Source organism: Aplidium turbinatum, chromosome 5 (genome assembly GCF_918807975.1).
Source record: "Aplidium turbinatum chromosome 5, kaAplTurb1.1, whole genome shotgun sequence".
NCBI classification, from domain to species: Eukaryota; Metazoa; Chordata; class Ascidiacea; order Aplousobranchia; family Polyclinidae; genus Aplidium; species Aplidium turbinatum.
In genome coordinates this window covers 19,087,061-19,113,285 of record NC_137476.1, presented here as the reverse complement: position 1 = coordinate 19,113,285, position 26,225 = coordinate 19,087,061, and the positions used below count along the sequence as shown (strand labels likewise).

General features: G+C 37.9%; 1 protein-coding gene across 1 annotated transcript in view; it reads right to left on the bottom strand.

Annotated features, from left to right (window-relative positions):
• Window positions 1-15,879, bottom strand: part of LOC145770284 (VWFA and cache domain-containing protein 1-like) — an 86,243-nt gene extending 70,364 nt beyond the window's left edge. The window contains exons 1-8 of the mRNA XM_082581881.1: window positions 15,729-15,879; window positions 14,178-14,240; window positions 13,806-13,961; window positions 13,359-13,462; window positions 11,174-11,284; window positions 8,494-8,635; window positions 5,960-6,095; window positions 2,782-2,853 (exon numbers count right to left, since the gene is read on the bottom strand). Of these exons, the coding sequence (XP_082438007.1) occupies window positions 2,782-2,853; window positions 5,960-6,095; window positions 8,494-8,635; window positions 11,174-11,284; window positions 13,359-13,462; window positions 13,806-13,961; window positions 14,178-14,240; window positions 15,729-15,878 (934 nt within the window). The 5' untranslated portion in view covers window position 15,879. The remainder of the gene's footprint in view (window positions 1-2,781; window positions 2,854-5,959; window positions 6,096-8,493; window positions 8,636-11,173; window positions 11,285-13,358; window positions 13,463-13,805; window positions 13,962-14,177; window positions 14,241-15,728) is intronic.
• Between the last annotated feature and the right edge of the window lie 10,346 nt (window positions 15,880-26,225).

Genomic DNA, 26,225 nt, shown 5'->3' with positions numbered 1-26,225 from the left:
GAAGCTGAACTGGAGTCTGGTTGAACAACACTCTCCAGACTCAGAGATGAAATGGCTAAGCGTGGACGTCAACGGCTACAAAATCATCATCTACAAGCCACCTCCTTCACCATTTACTCCAATTGCCATTCCAGTGTACCCTCACTCCTGCCTATATGCTGGTGATTTTAATTTCCAGCACGTCTGCTGGGGTTACACATCACCAGCTTTTCTGGTGCATGTTTGGCTAACGGGACATCAAACAACAACTATGTCCCATTGTAATGTACAACCCTAAAGACGTAGCCAGCTCCACATCTGGGCGATGGGGCACTGGAACAAATCCAGACATGGTCTTTGCCAGCACTGGCCATGATAATCAGTTTTCGTTTTGACATGTGCCACAAAAGTTTCCTCGGTCCCAACACAGACATTGCTTCATTACCTCAATACCTCACAAGATACCAATTCCAAGTGAACCAGTCAAGCAGTAGGACTTTTGTAAAGCCGGCTAGAATCGTTTTAGCCTCCTTCCCAACAAGTTCACGATCGAGTTACATCTACCTATCTCTCATAATGTGGTCGAGGCTTAACATCGCTTTTACAACAATATCTTAACATCTGCCAAACAAGCTATCACTCGCGGTCGTAGAATGTACTACACTCCGTGTTGGGATGCAAAGTGAGCCCGCTTCTACTAATCTTTTCTTAGCTTTCCAGATGTCAAACAAAATCGTCAGCCGCCAAGACTTCTGGAAAGACTCGATACAAAACGAAAAGGATCCTGGACTTGAACAGACCCTATCCAACCTATCGATCTTCCGCACTTAAGACGTACAGCGTGGAGCACACTCATAACCTCACGGTCGATTTAAAATATCACTCAGACAATGTCTCATACTTGCTAACACGATCGCATCGCAGATAATAAAAAACAGGACATGTAAGTCGTGTGATCGTACCTCAGACCGTTTTGTGATCAAAGAAGGGTCAAACCTCTTGTCAGGGATCAGTCTTGGCAACCCTCTTTTTCAACGTCTATATGCACGACCTACCATCTACAACATCTGAAAAATATGCATACGCTGATGACCTGGCAATTTTGCACTCTGCAAAAAACAGGCAACCATCAGAAACTACGTTGAGCCAAGACATGACGTTTATATCAGGATACCTCCTCCATTCCATGCCTTTCCATCAATGCCTTCTCCATCAAATGCCTTCCCGTCCACTTAATTTAAATCTTCAACCACCAGGTGTAAGCCTGGATACGACAAACAAAAATGGAAACTGTAGCTCAGTGAAAGTAAAACCATGACGACAACCTTCCATCTCAACAGCAGGCAGGCAAAATGTGACCATACAGTGACCATGAACGGCAAAATCTTGCCCTGTTGCCCAGAGCCTATATACCTCGGAGTAACACTCGACAGGTCACTCATATAACATCATATGACAGTCACTACGCAAAAACCAACATCTCGCGTCGCTTTGCTGAGACGTTTGACACAACCTGTGTTGCAGATGCTGACACCTTGCGCACTGCAACTCTGGCTTTGGTCAATTCTACCGTTGAATACTGCGTCCCTGCCTGGTGCCGCAGTGCTCACACCGCCTCGTCGACCTTCCTATCAACGACGCATTGCGTAGTGCGACTGGATGCCTGTTACCTACAGTACTACAACAGAGTATTTATTAATCCTTGCAGGCATTCAATCTGCTGAGCTTAGCCGAAAGGGAGCCATTATACCTAGCTCGACCTGCATAAATTCTAACCAATAATCTTGCTCTACGCAAAACTCAGCGTCCCACTTCAGGAATCTTCTCGGCAATTAAACTCCAGACTCCCTTTGTACTAGCTGCCCTTGAATTATTACAACAATTTAGTGATCATACCACCAGTGACGCACATTATATGTAAGACACTTGGAACAGTACAACATTGTGTACCACCGATACCAAACTCCATGGTTTTATACTTCAACCGGTGGCGCCCAGCCCCCTGGTATGGAAGTGCGCTGCAGACTTGGGCCAAGCTCAATAGAATTCGAACAGGAGTCGGCCGCTTCTATCCCTATGTGTACAAGTGGAGTCTGGTTTCCTCATCAGCCTGCGAGTGCGGCGTGGGGAAAAACTGCTGACCATGTCGTTCTTGAACGTCTCATTTACAAGGCGCCATATAGAATGCATGGCATGGCAGAACTGAACGAAGCTACACTCACGTGGCTAATTTCCATCATCTGCCCTGAAATCTAAACAGTTCTGTCTCACACGAAAGTAGAAAGTCCTGTCATCTAAGAACCTTTTTTTCAGAAATGAGTGGATAGAAGTAATCAGAAATAAGTTAAGCACCTCATACTACTGCAGCAGAGGTAATAAATGAGTGGTATTTTTTTAAATTAGGTTTTGATTTCTTGATAGAATGTATCAGTAAACAACAAATTTGCGTATAATCATAATTTTCTTTGATGAAAAGACTCAGAAAATGTGCAAAACAAAAACTTCTCAAAACTTGTTTTAAAGCAAGTTTTTGAAACCTTAGTTAAAAATAAAGGTGGTCCCATACTTGATTCAAGTGTTAGATATGAGGTTCTCATTGTACCAAGCCTTCGGAACTCGAGAGTGAAGTGGGCAGGTTCTTGCTCTCGTTATAATGTTTATATAATATTTATAACTAGCATCACAGTCTAGGCTACTTTCTTTACCGAACTTTCACGGTAGCCACGCCTACACTTTCAGTTAATTGTTTACTTTTAATGTAGCACCTAATTACAATTATCTTGTTGCTGCAAAGTTACTCACCAGTATCAGCGATGAGCGACTGACTGAAGTAACCAAACGCTGCTTCAAGTGCCAAGGTGTAGTTTGCTTTTCCTGGATAAGATATATACAATAAATATAGCTTTCAGATTCTAAAATCGCCATAATAGACACCTATTCTAAATGATAAAGCGTCTATGTAACTAGAAACTGAAAGTTTAGGCTAGGGTTTCCCAAACTTTTTTGGCCCACGGACCACTAATTTTTCGTAAACAATTTTTCAACTGCAACTAAGATGCAACAAGTAAGATTTACGATACTGGATAGCAAAAGCTTCCGAAATCATTTAAGTTGTAAAGAACTGCGGCAATTATCTTTGACAGGGTAAGTACTGTACATAGGCGTAGCCAGGGGGGCGAACGGGGCCATGGCCCCCCCCCAAATTTTCAAAGTTTGGATTCCGAAGTTGAACCCTTTGTTGAAAATATAATATAATTTGTATAAATTTATATTGTTTTCCAAGACATCTGGCTATTAACACCCCCCAGGACTTGTTTTAGACACACTAAAAAACACCAATAAATTTTGCAAATCGTAAATCGCGCAAAGTTTACGCGATTTACGCTTCTTTTAACTAATCTGTGGAAGCAATTTCAGAATCGCTTACTCTGTAGGGTTTTTGTGTAGCTGAGTTTTTTGTGTTCTCTAATTTTAGCCGCAGTTTTTGCCCGTTTGTGTGTAGATAAGAGCTACCTTTAATAAGTTAATAGCTGTTTATCTGCTAATAAGTTTCATACAAATATTACCCTGAAAGTGTTTCCAGAAAGCGTTATAATCCATTATTTAAGTGTAATTTTGCAAAAATTTCCCGGGGGAGCATGCCCCCGGACCCCCCTAGAATACGCGTGCCTTCGGCACGCTCTAACCCCCACCAGCTTTATTGCTTCCCTTGCTTAACCCACCAGGATGCGCCACTGCACATCAGGTGGTGATGTCTTAAATCAATCATTTTGTCGTTCTCTTCCATTCATCAAATCATTGGCCCCCCCCAAATTTTTTTTCTGGCTACGCCACTGGTACTGTACAACGTATATGTGTGACTTTTTAATTTCTTGTCATATCGCCACGAACCACCTGTGCAGTCGTCGCAGACAACCAATGGTCCGCGGACCACAGTTTGGGAAATCGTGGTTTAGGCAGTCATTCAACCCATGTGCACTATAACAAAGAGTAGTTTTAAGGGGGGTTAATCGACTTTTTTTGAAATTCAACTTTAGCACTGATTTTAGGATACAACAGTAGGCTATATTCTAAGAACCTTGGCAAAAAAAATTAAATTTACTACCAAGTTAGTAATTTCCGAGAAAGCCCTATCAAAAGGACACCAGGCAACATCCATAAATGACCTGATTTTTTTTTAAACCTACCGTATTTTCTCGATTGTTTTTTGACTCAAAAGCCACATAGCCTACTGAGAGCTTTGGCTTTACGGCATTTGGTTCACATGCAAGCGTGTGGAAGACCAGCCAGCTTGACACTATATCCATAACCCAGCCAGAGCCAGATATGGGTATTTACCAGCTGGACCCTATATACATAGATGTACATTTGACTTGTTTTATAATTATATGTAGGCGATTGCCATCACTAACTTTTCTAGCAATAGTTGTACTGTAAGTTACAACTAGTAATGGTTACACTAATTTACATACATTAGGCTTACATAGGACTTTGTCATTAAACTTGTCACAGTGTCTAAAAAGTAGTTTTATGTTACAACATACAGCATGATCTAATGGCTGTAGTTTTTGAAAAACCTTCCAGATGCGAGGTTTGTTGCGAGGGAAATTCTTATCCGTCCGAAAGTAGGCTGTTTCTGTCATGGAAGAATGGGCTGTATAGGCAAGGCCTATTATAAACAATAACATGTTACTGTACCTTTACGAACATTAGCCTGGAGCAGCTGTTGCATGTATTTGCAGGTAAATAATACAAAAATATTCACACACTTCACAGCATGAAAGAGCAAAAACTCCGTGAAAGTTTCGAAATAGATTTTAACGAAAATTTCAAAAAAATTATACCAGAGGTCTAAAAATATAGCCTACTGTATCTTAAAATCAGGTCTGAAGTTGAAATTAAATATATCTCCCCCCTCTGGGGTTCATAAAAGTTCATCCAAAAATTGTAGTTGGGCATGGGAATAACAAGGCTTGGAAGCATGCACCACGTTTGCTGTTGAGTAAGCCTATATGAACTGAATTAATCCAATGTTTTTAACCAGACGTTTACTTTACAAAGTCCAAAAATTATGAAGGATAGACTGCCGAAAAAAGCCAGTAAAAACTAAAAGAAATCACTACTTACCGCACAAACGTAAAATAATAAAATTAGCTTAGTTAGCCTACAGTTTGTTCGGAGCAATTTTGAAAGGTTGTATTTTGATTTAGCCTGCAGTTTTGGTAGATAGGTTACTTTTCGAGGTTACGCCCTGATAGCTCAGTTAGTTAAGCGCCTGCCTTTGCGAATAAAGAAACTTCAAGATCAAGTAATGCGACTCTCTGGGTGTGCGCTTGAGCAACGTAGATATCAAGGATTGCTCTCCCTTCAATGGCACCTTGTGGATGGAATAATTCACAGTCAACAACACATTAACAATAGGAAACTTCACTCTGTCAAACTTCGTGACGGGCCTGCATCAATGATTCAAAGCCTGTGCAAGTATGCAAAACTGCCAGGATTAAGCTCTCAAAGAATTTTTCTCTGTCCAAGGATGAAGGAGGAGAAGACTAAAACCAAACTAATAAAAGTATATTAAAGATTATAACCAAAAAGACAAAAATAGTTGGTTATGTTGATTAATATAATCTGTATTCGGAATATTCAATGCTCATTTAGCATTTAATTTGTGTCTTTTGTAGGCTACCGTACACTTAGTGTAAATATCCCCCTAGTCTCAAAGTGGGGGCTATGGCACTAAACCTCCTTGCACTTCAGTTGTAGACACCTATTATATTCAGAAAGACTCCATCAACAGCCTTTATTTACGATTCCAGACAGTCACTAACCGACGAATGCTCTGATATTTACTCAAAACACGAGAGAAAAACAGCTTTTAGGTATTTTGTCTTCAAATTAATGTAGCCTATAATGATAGGGGCTATCAATATTAACATTTTTATAAAGTAGTAGCCTACTAGGCTAATGTGTCAAACTTGACCTCTTCGTGGAAGTTGTTGGATGAAGCTGGCCAGAGTTCTTTTGTTGGAAGTGATAGCTTGAGCTAGGGAATCTTTGAAACAGATATCCAAGTCAACTGGTTTTGTTATGTCATCATTAAAGCCAACGACAACTATCTGAAAAAAAAACGTTTCTTGAACTTTTTTTTTCAGTTGTTCATTTGAGAAAACTGCTTATTCTTTCGTGAACTAAACTAGTCTAAACGTCATTTGGCTTCATCAGTAGTTTTAAGTATCGTGCCTTGATACTTTTAGAATAGCCTCATTACCACATTTATGTTTGAATTGGCTCCCATCGTTGTCCTATGTCGTTTTATAGCGTTCAGAACCAAACTAGCCTGCAACTAAATTATGTCATAGGTTATTTTTAGTAGATTTTTCTCTTAAAAGATATTTACATATTTAATTCAAATGATGCCATAGTTTTAACACAAAATATAATGAAACGAAGGAAGGCATTTATACTATTTTTCATGTCTAGGTTTCGTTTGCCCTTTGCTCTTCTATCCTCTCAATGGCTATTAGCAGCTTTAGTAAACTCAGAGGCGTAGCAACCGCCCTCCGAACCTTCCGATCAGAGGGGGCCCCGCAAGGAATGAGAGCCCCTCCGCCGAAGTTTTTGGAAGACTATCGAAATACAGGATATAAGCTAACCACGTGGTCACAAACGCAATCGATATAGCAGAGCTTATAGGTATTGAGCACGTGTTTTAAAAAAACACGGTACGACGTAGGAAGAGAATGTTTGGTTACGAATGTGCTGATGATTCGAGTCGTCTTTCTGCTGAAGAAAAATTCAAATCGCAATATTTTCTTGTTCTCACTGATCAGGCCATGTCTTCTGTTTTTTTGCGCTTTGACCAACTCGTGGAGTGGTACAAGTTGTTTGAATTTCTGTACAACGATAGCAGCCTGAAGAAGTGTCTCAGAGAAAATGGTTGGGTTGGTTGGTTTTGAATCTTTATCCTCGGACCGACAAAGTCTTGATTGGTTATTCCTGGTAGTTTCGCATACTTGTAGAGGCTCTTGACACAGGGCCGGTTACCGAGATTGGCAGAGTGAAGTTTTCCAATTATTGAACTGTTGTTGCCGTAAAGTTATTCTATTCACTAGGTGCCGCTGAATGGGAGAGCAGTCCCGAAATGCGCTGCTCAAGCGCACACCCCGACAGTCGAACTTGCGCAGTGTGATCTTGAGCAGGCACGTGACCACTGAGCTAATGGGGCGGACAATGGAACTGGACAATCACTGCAAAAAATTAAAAGAAGAATGGGAGACATTGATGTCAACGAACTAATAATAGAATCGAATCGTTTTATTTATGTCATTGAGAAAGAGAGAGGACTTGTCACGGCAAGCATTTTTTTAACGTAGGCTACAAGAACAGCCTTCAGGACATATATATCCGAATCCTTGCATTCGCACCAGAATTCTTCTGACCGACCACACCAGTTACTGTCGCCAGTGCTGAAAGAACCATCAGCAGAATGAAACTGATCAAGAATATCCTGCGCTTAACCGTGGCAGATGACAGGCTTTCTGCTCTTGCAATTACCATCGAAAACAAGATTGTCAAATCCCTGGACTCTGACAATTTGCGCAGAACAATTACAATTTGCAAATTACTAAATTACTTAAATTACTAAATTACAATTTGCAAATTTGCAAATTACGCAAATTACAATTTGCGCAGAACAAGGCTCGAAAGAAGCGCTTTGCGTAATTATGGAATATATGTCCACACTGTCACTGTAGACCTATGTATACACAGTGGTGGGCACAGCTAATGTAAAAGTTAGCTTTCAACAAAGAAATCAGCGGATTTCCAATAAATTTGCTTTCGCTAACGAGTCCGCTAAAATTTCTAAATATTAGCTAGAATGCTAATCTGCTAACCAAAGCGTTAGCTTCGCTAATTAGCTGTTAGCGGAACTGTGCCCTCTACTGTGTATACATAATATGAACCCTGCATGTTGTGTAAAATAAATACCACATTCCAGTTTCTGTGCTGGAAGGGGCCCCGGACTTATGTTCGGAAGGGGCCACGTTCTATGTTGCTACGGCCCTGAGTAACCTATTATTGGTTTTATGTTGTGTTATGTGCGCTGCTTATACAGTTGGCTACCGTATGTTGAATGAACGCGTTGTTTTTGATGTAGGATACCTCCTGCTTTCATTTATTTATGTTTTTTATTTATTAGTGGTTAAAAACATTGGCGAAACATTCTCGAGGCTAGTGTATAATTATGCAGCCTACAAAATATTAAACAAACAACTTACATAAATAAAATGACTTGTGTTTTTCTGGTGACTATAGGCTACTAGGTTACCTCCTGATGTTAAGGATGATGTCTAGCTTTTATTACCGTCGTGACTGAGGAACGTCGGTAATAGAAGCTACGTACCATCGTTAACATCAGGAGGTAATCTAGTAGCATATAGTCACTTGAAGAAGGCAAGTTATTTTATTTATCAAAATGCCTGGTGAACAGCATCTCTGTTTCAAACAGCTTACTTTATCTCTCGGGTTGGCGCTGTCAACAAGAACAGTGGCAACTTGTTTTGCAAGATCAAAATTGGCTGCAATCTGGGAGCTTTGGTCGATCACAATCACAACCTGTTGGGCTCGAGCTATATTTGCTTGGACGTACCAGGGTCTATTAAAAAAAACATTTATATTTGGAAAAATCTTGCTTTTTGTCCAAAGATTTGTAAACCAGCATGACTGACTGGCCTGATGGTACAATAGTCGTATGCTCAGGGTTGGAAGTCGCTAGTCAAAAAGCAATGACTTACAGCTATCGATACTTAAAAAAAGCAATGAATGGCAATTATTAAAAAAATTAAAATAATGAATAATTATAATTACTAACAGCACAGATGAATCAAAACTACCAGTTTAACTTTATTAAGAACAGAAATAATAAAAATATCCCTTATTAGTTAATTCTTAGTCATTTCCATATTTCACTAAAAGGTTACAACGGCATTGAATAAAACCAAAAGCCTCATAAGTAAAATGACCTATCAGACGGTAAGATCAACAGTATTATGCAGTGGCTTGCAGTGTACCGATCATGAGACGCAAAAATCGAAAGCTATCAAAAGTTCTAACAAGTTTACAGCAAATTAGAAATCTTTTTCGCCCGAAGTTAGCGAACACAAGATTTGAATAGCAAATATATATGAACATTGTGGAAATTATTATTCATTCCAGACACTACATATAAATTAATCAGTAATTTAAAGAATAACCAGAGTACAAAAAACACAATGATGTAATCTAATGAAATCGGCCAAGACAGACAAATTTTAACACGAGGTAAACAAAATATTTTGTTAACAGTTATATAGCTTAACCGAACAAAAATTTTGGAATCTTATTCAAATAAAAGTTATGCGATCTATGCTAGCTCATTACTGTATCTTGACCGAACAGTGAAATTAAATGAATGGACAAAAATGTATGCCTTTGGTCTATAAATACATAAATATACACACTTCAAATTTCTCGCGATTCCCAAAATATTTTCCCTGCATTCAGGATCGAAAAAAGTCCGGGAAATCCCAGGACAGGAATTTGGTGATGCTGACGAGTGGCGACTGGAACCCTAGTTGCCATTCGCCAGCATCACCACTTTCTCAAAGTTTGAGGCTGATATTTTAGTCCGAGTAGCTTATTGCTCATTACTCTTTTTCAAAGTGAAAAAAATCTTTCTACCGGAGCAGAAGAGGGTATCGTGGTATTGAAGTCGATAAATGGTGGTTGTAATTGTTTTGGCAGATCCTCATTTGTATCACACCATGCAAACCAGATACGGCTTAAAAACGTGGACCAACCGCAAAGTTGGCAACACTGTCAACGACTCTCACTGGCATGATTTCTCTGAACTGTGTTGCCGCAAAATTTTTCTTAATCCTTTAAAGTTCGAAAACCGGAAAGGGACTAGGTCGGATAGTCATCCAAAAACAAAATCTTGTAAATTCGCTTTGACGACAAAGTAAGTGAACAACAAAAAATGATTCAGCAGTTCTCCTAAATATCGATTAGTGAAAAACGAATAATGATTTCGTTGCTTGCATAAAAAAGCAGTAAATAACGCGCATTCGATATTTATTTTTAAAATGAATGGGTATAAGCATTTGATATTCAGAAAGCAACGAATAACGCTATCGAAAATTGACAACCTTAGGCGTAGCCAGGGGGGGGCGAAAGGGGCCATGGCGAAAGGGGCCATGGCGAAAGGGGCCATGCCCCCCCAAATTTTCCAAGGTTGGATTCCGAAGTTGAGCCCTTTGTTGAAAATGTAATAAAATTTGTAGAAATTTATATCGTTTTCCAAGACGCCTGGCAATTAATACCCCCCAGGACTTGTTTTAGACACACAGAGAGACACCAATAAATTTTGCAAATCGTAAATCGCGCAAAATGCGATTTACGTTTCTTTGAACTAATTTGTGGAAGCAATTTCAGAATGGCTTACTCTGCTGGGTTTTTGTGTAGCTGAGTTTTTGGTGTTTTCTAATTTTAGCCGCAGTTTTTGCCCGTTTGTGTGTAAGAGCTACGTTTAATAAGTTAATAGCTGTTTATCTGCTAAAACATTTATACAAATATTACCCTAAAAGTGTTTCCAGAAAACGTTATAATCCATTATTTGAGTGTAATTTTGCAAAATTTTTCCGGGGGAGCATGCCCCCGGACCCCCCTACAATACGCGTGCCTTGAGGACGCTCTAACCCACCGCCAGTTTTATTGCTTCCCTTGCTCAACCCACCAGGATACGCCACTGCACATCAAGTGGCGATGGCGCTTAAATCAAACACTTTATTGTTCTCTTCAATTTATCAAATCATTGGCCCCCCAAAATTTTTTTTTTCTGGCCTCACCACTGGTGACAACTAGTCGTTACTTCCAACCCTGCGTATAGTCATATACCTGCAGTAGGTATTGCGGACGATTGAGCAAATGATAGGTAAAAGTAGCTGTTAATTGCCTAATGTAGCTTTGTAAAAACAAACATATTATCTAACCAAAAATTAAAGAGCCCAAAAGGCAAATACTCAAATCATGTTCAGAACATAACCTAACAAACATATCTGAATCAAATGTCAGAATAGACGTAGATTGTATTTTGTAGGCTACCGTAGAATACCGTATGAAAGCTTACATTTTTTATACTTGAAGTTTCACTTACCTTAATCTGTTATCGAAGCTGCAATCACTGCAATCTCCTACAGGAAGACCTGGAAATTGTGATGTTACGCCTTCTTCTGTCCCATAGTATTGCCATTTAAGGAGAGGAACCCTAAAATGAAATCTGTAAATCTAGAGAGATGCTAACACAACATCATGTCAAACGGTCATTCATGAGACAATGATTATTCAGCTCTTATCATAACTTATGTGTCTAGAACTTTAAATAAATCTTTTGGAAAAATAGGGTAGCCTAAGTAGTGTTAAACTTACTTTTACAGAAGAAATAGTGCTAGAATCGCCATTTTTCTGAAAACAAGCAGTGATTTGGTAGGCCATCTGGGATTTTTTTTTTAATTTTCCAGACTTAGGCTACTGGCAAATGATGATTTTCAACCTTCACAATTTTCTCGATTGAACACAATAGGCTACCGTTGTTTGTAGCTGAAATTACGGATTAAAAAAATACTTTTTTGATTTTTGATTATAGTGTAACTTTTTTTTTGTAATTCTCTGATATTGCACTTTATGTTGATCAAGCCATCAGCAAAAATATTAACTTTTGTCTGGGATGAAAAGTAAATTGTGTATCCGTGAGTTCGTATATTTGTAGTGCTAAAAGTGATCATAAGTGTTACATATTAACCATCTCTATCCAGTAATGCAGCCAGAGTAGAGTTTTTGAACTACATATAGTCCAATTTTGAGAAGTTTCGCGCAGTTATAACAATTAAGTAAATACCAATACTGTAGTAATAAACACAATGACATTGTTTGGCATTATGGATTCAACTATCGAGACTTCAAACACATCTATAAAAGTAATTTGAAGTTGGTAACCCCCTTCTGGCTACATTACTGCCTTTATCTGCAAAATCAGTGTTGGTTATTAGAGGAGGGCAACCAGTCTATAACCCCTCCAACCACAGCGCCACTACTGTCAACTCGAAATGCCACAACTATCAACGTTCTGTGTAACTTCAAAGCAAGTAGACTATTACCATTACCAATCTAACTGATGTAAACAGGAATATGCTGTTTCAGCTCATACGCCAGAAAAGCAACGGTTTGAGAAAGGATGAAATAAACAGTCACCAAGCCTCGGATGTCCTGTACAAAGACGCCCAACATAGAACGAGTTCCCATTCAGCTCACACTCCTTACAAAGGTAGAACTATTAAAAGCAACATTGGCTTCTGATTGCTCCATATAACACCAGTTGCAGTATAACTGCAGAATGTTTGTATTGGTAAAATACACAACTGACAACTACTAAATCTAGCAAGTGCCAGCCATTTAGGAAAAGTGAAGTGATAAAAGACAGGACTCATGAAATTAAGTTTATGAGAAAATTGAAAGGATTTGGTGTTTGGTTCGCATTTCATGTAAAAAAGAGCAAGGGCAATATCACATCAGACCGCATTGTACTTATTGTGGGGAGAACCTGTAATAACTGTCTGCACAAAAAGAGCTGCCAACAAAGTGATGTTTTGAATTCACACGACCAAATTTTTCATTACTTATTCTCGGGGTAAAGCTTGTAGCCTCAAAGACAAAAACTCATATAAGTTACGCAAATATGTTATCAAATCAATATGCCCTGAATATGACTAAAATATAGACTTTTAATGATGTTTTTTAAAGTTTTGCGTTGATATAACTTATGGCCTACCAAAAAAGTAACTCATGACATCATCAATAGTAAATAGTGCCTATTAAACGCAGTTGAGTAATGCAGTTATGTCGTTGACTTTTGACATAATATGTAGGCTATTATAGCCTATATTGTGACTTTACCAGACGACTTGTAGCCTACGTAACTTATTATGTGCAATAAAGCTTATTTGGAAATGTTCAACAATAGAATCGTCAAAGTCAAATATCTAAAATTGGGCAATATTTATTCCACTTTCTCTACATCTTATTATTAAGCTGTTTTTGAATCATTAAGATCTTTTCCTGACCTGTATAGCCTACTAGATATTTTATAATATCAACAAGCCAACAGTCAGTTGAAACTTATTACAGTAATGACAATCGCGTAAATCGTAAAACATGACTGTAGCCCTAACGTAAATATCTAAATAAGCTTACCGAAATAATTACGAAAATAAACTTTATTTGTTTAATTAATCTCTATTGGAGGAAAAAACACTGAGTTTTAAAAGCTACTAAAGCTTGCAAACCTGTTTAGATTTTCGATACATGCTAGACGAAAATCATCAGGAAGCACAGAGTAATTTGCTGGAGTATTGCAAGAAATCCGAAGACAGAATTGGTCTTTTAATACCTGCATAGAAGAAATTGATAGGTTTTTTAATTTTTTTTATGGCATTATCCACTATAGAACGACAAATTTTACATCATAGTAGCTCACAATGTTGAGTGACATCGTGGCTTTAACTTACGTTGATCAAACAGCGCTAATAACAGAGAATAGCCTGCAGCCTTTACTAATGGAACTTTTAGATACAAGTCACTGTAGTAGACAATTGCTACAAATGTTTATTTTGCTCTTTGACACAAGTTTTGATCCGTTTATTTGCATAATAGGTTATGGAATTATGTTTCAAATGAACGCTGGATTTAACAATCAAGAATACTGTGAAAACAATGATTTCCAAACTTCCAACCTTTTGAGAAAATCTCGAGTCAAAAGAAATGTCGGAATCAACCAACTGGCAGCATCGTTTGTATGTCTGAGCGTCGGCCTGAGCAGTAACTTTTTCTCGCAATAGTTTGATGGCTTGAACCCTTTCAGCAAATCTGTTGCTTATTTGATTGGACAACTGAAACACAACTTCATTGTAAGACCTTGCAGTGTAAATCTAATATATAGACACTATAGACAGCACAGTTAAAAAAAAGTTTGATTTACTACACGTTTATCAGAAGGCCCTGCATTTTCCATGCAGATTGTACGAACTAACAACAAAAAATTAACATAAAGCATGTAAGCTACAGCCTACAATACAGAAGACAAAAATCATAAACGCATAACAAACCTCATCCAACAGAGATTGTCCATCGACTTGTTTTTTAACGAAAGCCAACGAGTCGTAGTAATTCTAGATATTAATTGTAAAGTTATTATAAAACTTATTTTAAATGTCTTAAAACAATTGAACTTTGAAATGGCGCATTGAACGACTTAGATAATGGGCTAACTTGAAACAGTTATAATTCGTTGCTCGGTTTCTATGCAGTACGGTAGGCTACCTGACCTATCGCAGACAAGCTACGCGTTGCCTTTTGCTTAGTACAATCGAGGTAAATTCAATCAGGCCTGTCCAGAGGCAGGTAGCCCATTATCGAGATTCCTAGGCTTCCAAATCAAAATACTCATATAACGCATTACTTTGCAAACAACTATACTTTAAAATTAAGCATTAGTTTCTTCAAGTCTCCGGGCCCCTTAGTAGACGGACACCGGAACTTTTAAATCATTTCGAGACAGGGTCTTAATGTAACACCTGCAGTCCTGCACCCTTCTGTCAATCAGTGATAACTTAGATTTATATTTGGGGTAAGAGCCCAACGCAAAGTTTATAAGAAGGGCGCATTTCAAAAATCGATAATTACATATTATCGTCAAATTCTATGTCATGTCTGGTCACTTGGTTGATGAATTTGCTTTACAACAAACAACTGCCCATGTAGGCCTAACTACGTTCAATAACTTTTATCTGTAATAACACAAATAGACAATTTCCCAAAAAAGAAGACATGATTGACATCTTCTTGGAGCTCCCTAGGTCAATATTCCGCAATTACTGGTTGCATTAGAATTAGGTCTACTCTATTTCACAATCTGAAAAAGTTACTTTATTAAATAGAGTAGTTCCAATGTATTGAATTTGTAAGTAAGTAAAGTAAGCGCGTTAACTGACTGGGGGGAAGGGGCAAGAAGAAGATTGAGGCGACTGTTTTTTAGTTTGTTGAAATTTTTTTTATGTAAACCCTGGCAACAAAACAGCAAAGACAGATTAGAAATGTTTGCCGACTAAGAATTTTTTAACAAATTAAAAGAAAATCAGACGCAATAAACCTCTCACTTGAGGCCGCTCTAATCGTTTTTTACGCGCTTACTTTAAAACATTGAAACTGCTCTATTTAACAAACTGAAAACGTCATTGCATCAAATATAGTAGGTTCAATATATAAAATAAGTGCGTAAACTGACTAGGAAGGTCCCCCAAGACTACAAGACCCAATGGCCCCATGAACGTCATGCATGTATCACTATAATAAAATCTTGCTTTGACATATCATCTTCCAGTAGGAATATGATTTGTTTTTTTTCTTCAAGAAAAATACCAATTGCTTACACCTTAAATTGCAGTAAAATCAGACATTGCTTTAGGTTTATCTTCAAGATTTAAATCTTGAATAAAATTTTGAAATTGTCTGTGGGTCTTAGCAGTTTTGCTTACTTAAAAGTTATAATTTCAAAAACAGTTTCCATGAAGTGTTACTCTTCACATTGAAAATATAATATAATTGATTAATGGTAATTATTCTGATTAAACCCACAACACTACACTTATACTACTAACTTGCATATCATCATGACGTAAGGATGAGCGCATAAGTTCAGTGACTTTTTCTTCCAATGGTTGTGATGAAACTGAAGCATCCAAAGGCCATTGTCCAGATGAAAATGTAAGCCAAAGAGAGGATAATAAAACTCCATATAAAATGAGCATATTCATAATCTACAATAAAATGAACTTGCAAAAATTTTATACAGTGAAAACTTTAATCAGCGTAAAGTAGGCTACTGAATAACGACTAGTGGTTGCATGTAAGATCGAGCAACATGGCCTGCCTTGGAAGACAAAACCAATAACGGTTTACCGTAATATTGAAACTTATCTGAATCAGTGGTTGATCAAGCACTGGTTGGAAAATGTTAACAAGATTTTATAACTTGCACCAGGCTTGATTAAAATACTTTTGCCTTATGTGTCAAAAAACTTTTGTTTACTGACCCCTGCCTGATTGAATATTTATCCTTGTACTGAGAAAGCTTATTTGTAAGCGCAATCCTGTCAGTTTCACATACTTGTATAGCAGTGGTTTTCAACATTTTTGTCTTGGCGGACCCATGGCCACCTGGAGATGTGGCCTGATTTGTCACATTTTGCAGATTTTGATTACAGCTACTGTTAGTGTTTGACTGTTATTTTTTGAAATGTTGTTACTTCTTGCGGTTTCCTAATGACATAAAAATTTTTTGTTGCCTTGGGGAAGCAGTAGCAAATGAGAAAAAGTAAGTTGAAAAACGCAAAATCAGACTGTTATTGAAAATTAACAGTCTGACTAAAATCTTCGAAATCAAATTTTCTTTGTTTTTCAACATGTGAAGATGTTAAAACCTATTGTGTCATCTGGGGAAAAGAATAAAAAAAGCGTAAAAATCTAATTTTTAGAACAATTTATTTAAACGTTCGCCCAAAGTTAGAAAAACCAGAAAATTTCTGCAAAATGTGACAAATCAGGCCGTATCTTTAGGTGGCCATGGCGGACCCCTTTTGGTGTATTCGAAGCGATTGCGGACCTCTAAAAAAAAATTATCTGAAATTTTCCTATATCAGCTATAGCATCTCCTAAAGGAATCAAATATTTCATACGTTTTGAAGCGACACACTTAGAAGATTTTACAAATTTATAAAAAAAGATTTATAGATTATATAAAAAATATAATAGAATTTTTCAGACCGTTGCAAAGAACTTATCTATATTTACATTTGTAATCAATATGTCGTTGTAACCACAGTCATGGGAAAACTGTGAGTGCTGATAGACTGATGACTAACGTTTGCATTTCTAAGTTAAGCATTGATCAACATATCGCTGTCTCAAAACAACTTAAATTAAACATAGCCTCATTAAAAGATTTAACTCATTTAAGATATTATATGATGTTTTTTTTGATTGGGAAACCAAACCTTTGTGCAATGTCATTTCAAATTTTACACCTAGGTTATGCACAAGCAATTTCTAAATTTCGTAATTTATCAATCATGTTGCTAACTCGGAAACTTTCACAGACCTCATGAAATTGCTTCGCCGATCTCTTGGGGTCCGCGGACTCCCGATTGAAAACCACTGTTTGTAGAGGCTTTGAACCACTGACTCAGGCCGGTTACCGAGTTTGCCAGAGTGAATCGTCCGATTTTTGAAGTGATGTTCTCTGTGAATTATTCCATCCACTTGTAGCCGCTGAATGAAGAGCATTGACAGATAAAATCAAGCAACCACATGGCATTTTACATCATACATGAGAGTGAACATAAAACTATAAACTACAAACGTTTTCGGCCATACTCAAGTTAGCCCTTCTCAAGTACGAAAATAACTGATTTTACAATTAGCCTACATCTACATTGAAAATAACTGATCTACACAATGAATTGAAAAACGAAATGCACAAGAATGAAACTGCAAAGTAGAAGGGAAAGGCACATCACATTGCGGTTAATTACGCGAGGCAAAAAAGTGCATCATACAACAAATTAAGACAAAGCGTTCAGGGGATAGGAAGCACCTGCGGCAAACAAGTGCGTATTGAGACGAGGATTGCAGGTGACGATGTCGAAATGTCGTCTTTCTCGATGTCGAAATTAAAATTAGGCTAATAGCAACAAATGTGACACTGGGGTTTGGCGAAAACCAACCAATACCAACCTGCATCTCAATTTTAATGCTATATGTCCTTCTACCTACAAATCTGGATTAATTAAGTGCCTGCTCAAGCGGGCACAAGATATTTGCTCTAATTTTGATAGTTTCAATAATGAAGTCAACGATTACGTTCTCATTTTATTGCGAATATCTACCCCACATGTTTTTTTAATAGGGTGCTCAGAGGGTTTTTGGATTCACGTTCTACGCAAGCGGACGAACGTGAAGTAAAAAAACTTTCTAACACTTCCCTTTATTGGTAAAGCATCGAAACGTTTTGTCAGCAATATGTCAAGTTTTATTAAAATGAATTTCAACGTTGATATTATTCCGGTATTCAATACATTAGAAGTTGGTTATTATTTTCAGCTTAAATCTAGGACTCCCTCCTGCTTGTGTTCAAATTTCGTGTACAAATTCACTTGTTCGCATGAAGCGAACTGTACAAGTGTACATACATTGGTATGTCCAAGCGGCATTTGGCCACAAGAGTGAGGGAGCACTTAGATTTAACTAATTTGAACAGAAAAAGTGCAATTAAAGACAATATATTCGATTGCCAAACCTGTTCAAACAACAAACCATCCTTGGAGTATTTTAGAGTTGTGCTTAAATGTTCCACCGAATTTGGTACGAAAATCCACGAGGCTTTGCTCAGAAAATCCTGCAATCCTCGTCTCAATACGCACTTGTTTGCCGCAGGTGCTTTCTATCCCCTGAACGCTTTGTCTTAATTTGTTGTATGATGCACTTTTTTGCCTCGCGTAATTAACCGCCATGTGATGTGCCTTTCTCTTCAGCTTTGCAGTTTCATTCTTGTGTACTTCGTTTTTAAATTCATTGTGTCGATCAGTTATTTTCAATGTAGATGTAGGCTAATTGTAAAACCGGTTATTTTCGTTACTTGAGAAGGGCTAACTTGAGTATGGCCGAAAACGTTTGTAGTTTATAGTTTTATGTTCACTCTAATGTATGATGTTAAATGCCATGTGGTTGCTTGGTTTTATCTGTCTATATGGAGAAAGTCACCTGTACCAAAATTGAGAATGAAGAGCAGTCTTTGAAATGCGTTGCTCAATCTCAAGAACTTGTTACAACCAGCTTAGAAAAACAGGGTAGTGCATGTTTTATCAACATGGGCCCGATGATTTTCACCGGGAATGGGCATTCCTAGAGCCATTGAAAGGTTAATTTAGTTTCGGCAACAATGACAAACCTTGACCCCTACAACAAGACACAGCTAAAGAAAAACACTTTAAAGAAGCAAGGAAAGGAAATAGTTTACTGGTAAAATTATCGAGGAAAACGGAAATTTTCTCCAAAAAAATATGGACTTAAGGCCGAACAACCCCACCATTTGATGTCACTGCGCAAGAAACTCACATCCCGCGCTGCGCTACTCAAGCGTCTGGCAGGTTCTAGCTGGGGGGCGAGGGCTGACACTTTGCGTATAGCAGCCTTAGTCCTTGTCTACTCTTCAGCAGAGTACTGTGCACCTGTTTGGTGCCGTAGTGCTCACTGCCATAACATCGACAATGCCATAAACAGCGCCCTGCGCACAGTGACCGGATGCCTGCGTCCCACGCCATTGAACAATCTCCCCATTCTTGCTGGCATCCAACCCACTGAGCTTCGTCGCGAAAAAGCCACTCTGTCCTTAGGTCGACGGGCACTGGAGCCTGGCCATCTTCTCCACCACAAGATCTCTGCTCTCCCAAACGAGCACTTCTGTCGACTGAAATCAAGACACCTATTTGTGCCAGCCGCTCAATTTCTTATCAACAAAGCTGATGTACAGGACATCTCTGCGGCTGCTTGGGCGGACCATCAATGGAGTTCTGAATGAAAGTCAACCGCCACCAGACTCTATTCGTTCATCCCCGACGCCGACACACGCCCCATCGGTCTAACACTACCAAGACATGTAAGGGTGCGCCTCAACTGTCTCCGTACGGCGTCGGGATTTTCCGCTCAACCATGCACCAATGGAGAATGGCCTCTTCCTCCTCCTGTGAATGTGGTGCCGAGGAACAGACCGCAGACCACATCATCAATGACTGCTCAATCTTCAAGCCACCTAATGGAGCAGAAGGTCTGCGTGTCATGGATGATGAAACCAAAGACTGGCTGCTCTCTAGTAGCCTTCCATAGTGTAGTCCGGGAACATCGTAAATCTGGGGCGGTAAAAGGATAGACCCTCGGCCCCAGAGGCTCACACGACGACGACGAATAACAGTTGTTTGAAAAATGCGTCTTATTTTTCAAACAGTATTATTTTTTTAACCATGAAAATTTGTCCCTCTAAAATATTCCGTTTGTCATGTGTGTGTTTTCTGTCAACAGCTTTGCAAGATAGATTGCCATCACTTGGAAAGAGAAAAGTTTGCTTAAATACATTTTAGCACTATGGCTAAGCACTCCAAACACTTTGTGTTTCAGAAGTCACCACCTCAAATGAATAGTTACAAATAAAGTTAATCTTTAAGATGTCAGCAAAATCGTTTGGAAGCGGTGACAGCTGGTGGTCTGATCACTAGCCTAACTTGCCAGGGCTACAGTATTAATTTTACTTGTTTTGATTTAACATGCTTCTTCTAAGCAAAATGAATACATAGGCTTACAGAAGATAAAAATATGAACCTCCCACAAAAAAATCTATGCTGTAGCCACACTGTAACACTTTGAGTGGCCACGGTCTAAAAGTAGGTACAATTTAAAAAAAAACGCACGTGAAATTCAACGAAGTTATTTATACAGTAGAATTAAGCACTATGATGTTATTGCTTTAGCACGACCTACTAGCAAACTTCTCTCTTAGCTTGTAACTAAAAAAAAAAAAAAAAAAAAAAATGAGCAACATACATTAAGAAATAGGCTTAAAGGGATCTCATAGAAAGCAACCAAAAACTTTTTTTTTCTTTTGATTGACAAGTTTATTTTTCGGTGATGTTACAACTAACTGTATGACTGTTAGAATTAACAACACATTTTTTTAATAATTTTCTACACATTAAAATCAGTCAACATAGTTTGCTACTATCTGTGCCGTTGAAATTACAGTTTTGTTAAAAGATCACTGTTTTCCTGTGAATTATTTTCATGTAACGGATTTAGTCTTGCTTCACGCATGCATATAACTTAGTCGTATAGCTACTTTGTGCAATCAAGCATATGAGGAACTGGACAACGCATGATCAATCATGAATACCTGAATCCAAATAATTAAAATTCTTTGTGGGTCAATGATTTCTAAAAATAATGCAGTTACAATGGTGGATTCACGTCAGCAAGAAATAATTTGGAGAGGGACTTTTTCTCATGATACAACACTAATAGCCTATCCGGTTGAATGGTGCTGTGTGTAGCCTACCGTACCATATGTCTAAGGCCTGAAAATGCGTCTTCAAAAAAACACAAATAAACAGCTAATATTTAACGTAATAATAAATCCTTTCCTTTTTTAAACTTTGTATTTTAGCATATTCAAAAAATGCAGTTGGATGAAAATTGGATGAGGTATTGTGGTCTAGTTCTTCAAGAATAAGTTTTGAAAACAATATCTGCAGTTCGTCTAGAAGCCAGTATAAGCATTGAAGGCTACTTAAATAGGCTATAATGGTGCCACGTTTAAACATGCGATACATCTCTTGGCTTTTATTCCCCTCTTTCCCAACGTAATACTGCTATAGGCTAATAATGTTTGTTTTAACCCACACTCCTTATAAAACAACACTTCAAATAAGTTGTTTCATGTAGTCCAAATATTTTTTTACTTTGAAACAACTTCAAAATCTTGTGGTTTAATCTTTATATGCTCCATGAAGCTTTTGACACTACTGACTCACAAATTTCAGAATTGACTACTTCACCCAGGCTAAGACCTACTAGGAACTTTTGTTGACAAAACGTCTTAAATCAGAAAGACTTTAATGCATTTCCTCCTAGCGTCAGTTTAAACTGACTGCACAAAAAGAAGAGTTGCAAGCATGTTGATGCCGATTGAAATCCAGTTTTCGGGTTAATCCAAATAATGAAGAGTCCAGCTGCTGTAGTTGTCCTTTTGATGCTAAGTTAACAGCTATCTCGATAATTGCAGCAGCCCAAACTTAAAAAAATATGTTTTTTTGCATTGTTCTAAAAATTAACCGCTGTCCAACATCTGTAAATAAGAATAAATTAAATCCCACACGCAACTAAAAAATATCTTATTGAAGCAATGCTATGTGAAAAATAAATTAAATCCTAAAGCATCCTTGCCCTCTTCAAATTTGATAGTTCATGTTTCTGTACTCCAGTGTCTTGTTCTAATTGATAAAGAAAGGTTTTGCCTGTCAACTAATTTTCCTACTGCCATAGTTAGAAACATAATTCTACCCAACTGCACAAGTTGGAAACAGGTTTGTGATATGAGATATGAAATTTTTGTGACTAATAAGCTTCAAAAAACCTTTTATTGACATCTTAGAACAAAACAAGTGTGAAAAATGGAATCCTTGCCCCTCAAAACCCTATAAATCACACCGAAAACAAAGTTTTATGAATAATTTATACCATAGCCTATTTTGGATTTAGGACCCAAGTTCCAAATACCGAGCATGGCAGGTAGCCTACTACCGGTAGTCCTTTTATTTACGGTGTCAATTCAATTCAATTACGAATTTACACCAACAAAACGAAAAGATGACAATACCGAATGTTTGGAAAACACATAAGCTACCGTATCTTAAAAATGCACAGCCACCAAACTTAGAAAACAAAGTGAAAATATAAAACTTTTCTTTCGTGTCTATGATTTGAACATACTGTATATTAGGGTGGAGTGAAAATAACTTTTTTGCGAAATTCAAAAACATAGCCCTCTAAAAAGTTGCTTTTGTTCATGAAAAACACATTTGTAAAAAAAAAAAAAAAAAAAATATTGTCTTGATGAAGCTCAATCTACAAATCAAAAATGGCCGCCAACTTTGCTTGAAAATACAGTAAATTCACCATAACTTTGCCAATACTTGCCCAATTTTCATCATATTTTAGCAAGCTTTCCTCGTACATATCATAAAACACTAGAAATACATATGATGACAGCGTGAGAAAATTATGACGTCACCAAATCCAATATGGCCGCCAAATTATTTTTTTTTTGCATTTTTTCCATTTTTACTATTTCTTCTTTCATTTTTTTATAGTTATATAGGCTACGTTCTCTTCTTCAATGGGTATGATTGCGTATTGCAGACCTGTTCAAAAGTGTTCATCTTATACCAGAAATAGTTACAATCGTGTCCATATAAATTGACTCAAGCCATGTTTTTCAGTTAGCCTATATTGCAATGTGTCGTAGAATTTCTGATAGATCAAAGAAATGCCAGGCAAATGATTATTGGTAGTATTGATAAAGCAGAAACACAGAAGCTAGAAAAAAGAAACAAAAGGAACATTGTTAAAGCATTGTGAAATGACCCCAAGAAGTTGTGCAACTCAGTCGTCTGCATCATCTCAGGTTTATCATAGTGACAGTAACAGTGACACAGAATGTCCTAACAATAGTGGTACATATATAAATGCTTCCTGTCCAAAGAAGAGAAAGGTCTTCCCCAAATCTTCGCAAACAATGGCAACCATTTCTGACAGATATGGAGTCTCAGATAGGGCAGCAGCAGCCATAGCGAGTTCTGTTCTTGCTGATGTTCAAGGCGGCAACTCCTTTGTGATTGACAGAAGCAAAGTTCGCAGGGAAAGGATGAAGAAACGCACAGTTTTGTCAGGTGAAGCCAGCACAAAGATTACAGGTTTATATTTTGATGGCTGAAAAGATAAGACAATGTTTAATGCAAAAGAGATTGATGGCAAATTTCACCGTAAAATAATATCAGAGGATCACATAACAATTATAGCAGAACCAGGATCATCTTAGCCTACTTCGGGCATGTTTGTGCAAGTAACGGGACAGGGGCTGAGATAGCTTCAAAGTAGTTAGATTATTTAGAAAAAAGGGGGGTAGATACAAATGATCTCAATGCAATTGGTACTGATGGAACAGTCGTCAATACTGGTGTAAAGAAGGGAGTCATTCGATTAATTGAAGAGTCACTAGGTAGACCATTACAATGGTGTATCTGCCTGTTGCATGCAAATAAGATTCCTCTCAGGTATCTTTTTCAGAAGATGAATGGTCCAATTACTGGCCCCCATGGATTTGCAGGACCAATCGGCAAAGCCGTTCATACCTGTGACCGTCAACCACTGGTAAATTTTGACAAATACCTTATGATTTACAGCACATACTGCAACCCAAAGACTTGAGCACCGATCAGAAGTATCTGTTTGAAATCTTTCTGGCTATTAGCAAAGGTTGTTGCTCCTTGGACCTTTCACTCAAATGCCCTGGTACAATTAATCAAGCAAGATGGCTGACTTTAGCAAATCGCATATTGCGGTTGTATATTTCAACAGAAGCACCATCCATAGAATTGAAGATTGTTGTCACCTTTATTTTGAAAGTGTATGCACCGACGTGGTGCTCTATTAAAAAGGCATCTTTGTGTACAGATGGAGCAAAACATGTCTACAACATGGTAGACAAGGCCAGATATCTTGAGGATGAGCTTAAGGAAGTTGTTATGAATGCTATCCAGAGAAATGCCTTTTTTGCGCACCCTGAAAACTTTCTGCCGGCAATGTTGGCAGACGACAACATCAGTATCAGAGAAATGGCTCTCAGGCGAATACTGAAGTCCAGAGAACGCAAGAGCAGCAGTACAGTGCGAGTTTTTAGAGTCCCAACCTTGAACCTTCACGCTAGGAATTATATACAAATAATTGACTGGCAGACCGAAGATATCACTGAACCTTCCCACACCAAAAACCTTAGAAATGAAGATTTGATTAATATGATGAAAACAAATCATTCACGATGAGTCCTCCCACAGTTGAAAGTTTCCCCTGTCATAACCAGGCTGTGGAACGTCATGTTAAGCTTGTGACAGAGGCTTTAGGCTCCGTTTGTGGAGAAGATAACAGAGATGGTTTCATCAGGGCTCGATTAGAGAGCAGACTCAAAATGCCAAAGTTTGAAAGCAAGGCTGATTTCAAAGATTAGAATTTCAGTGAAGGTTACATTGAATAGGTCATTCTGGGGTGAAATTCATATCCCTTGGACTTCCCAGTATGCCCTTGGGCGAAAAACATATTCCATCCCCGGTTTGTCCCCTAAAAGGTTCACATGTAGGACTGCCTCCACGTGGCGTGAACTGGAAACGTTAATTCTACGGGCATAACGGCTAAACGTCTATCCTAATCTGTTGCAATTATTAAAGGTATTTTTAATTTCTAGATGAATAAATTACTATACTAAATAAAGCTTCCATCTGTATTTTACTATTATCAAGAGGAACAATCGTACCCACGACAGAAGACAGCATAACCATATAACTGTCAAACGTTGGAGCAATTCGAAAAAGAAGTGTGTAACATGGATATGAAATGTAAAAAACTGAATTTGGTAGCCATATTGGATTTGGTGACGTCATAATTTGCTCACGCTGTCATCATATGTATTTCTAGTGTTTTATGACATGAACGAGGAAAGCTTGTTGAAATATGATGAAAATTGGGCAAGTATAGGCAAAGTTATGGTGAATTTACTGTATTTTCAAGCAAAGTTGGCGGCCATCTTTGATTTGTGGATTGAGCTTCATCAAGACATTATTTTTTATTTTTTTTTTCACAAATGTGTTTTTCATGAACAAAAGCAACTTTTTAGGGGGCTATGTTTTTGAATTTCGCGAAAAAGTTATTTTCACTCCACCCTACTGTATATTAATTAAAGTGATGCAATCTTGCATTATTTCACCTGCACTTTTCTGCTTCTAGCTACAGTTCGAACTGACTGAACTAAAATCACTCAAATTTCACAAAAAAAAAATTCTCTCGAAAAAAACATTTAGGCCTACTCTTTTCAAGTTACACCTATTTAGAGCTACCTTGAACTAAAAGCTCTTTTGCGTTTTGTTTTTCAGAAGGACATGGTTTAACAAAAGATTAATCAAAAGTAACATGAATAGCATCTAAATATACTTACAAGACTAATGTTATAGGCTTTCTATTGTCACAGTGCAATATTAATATTTAGCACGCGGCGTTTTGAAAAATTCCGGGCCCTACCCCCTATAGACTCCCCTGTCAACGCTACTGCTCGTAGGCTACGGACCGTTATCAAATCATATACAAGCTAAACATTGCAGATGGCCTTCCCAAATGTAAATCAATTAACTTATTCAGCTATTTCTTGGCTTAATGACCATCAGCTGCTCAAGAAAGAGTTTTTTTTTTCAAGACACGAAAAAATTCAAAATGAGTCCAGATCCGCT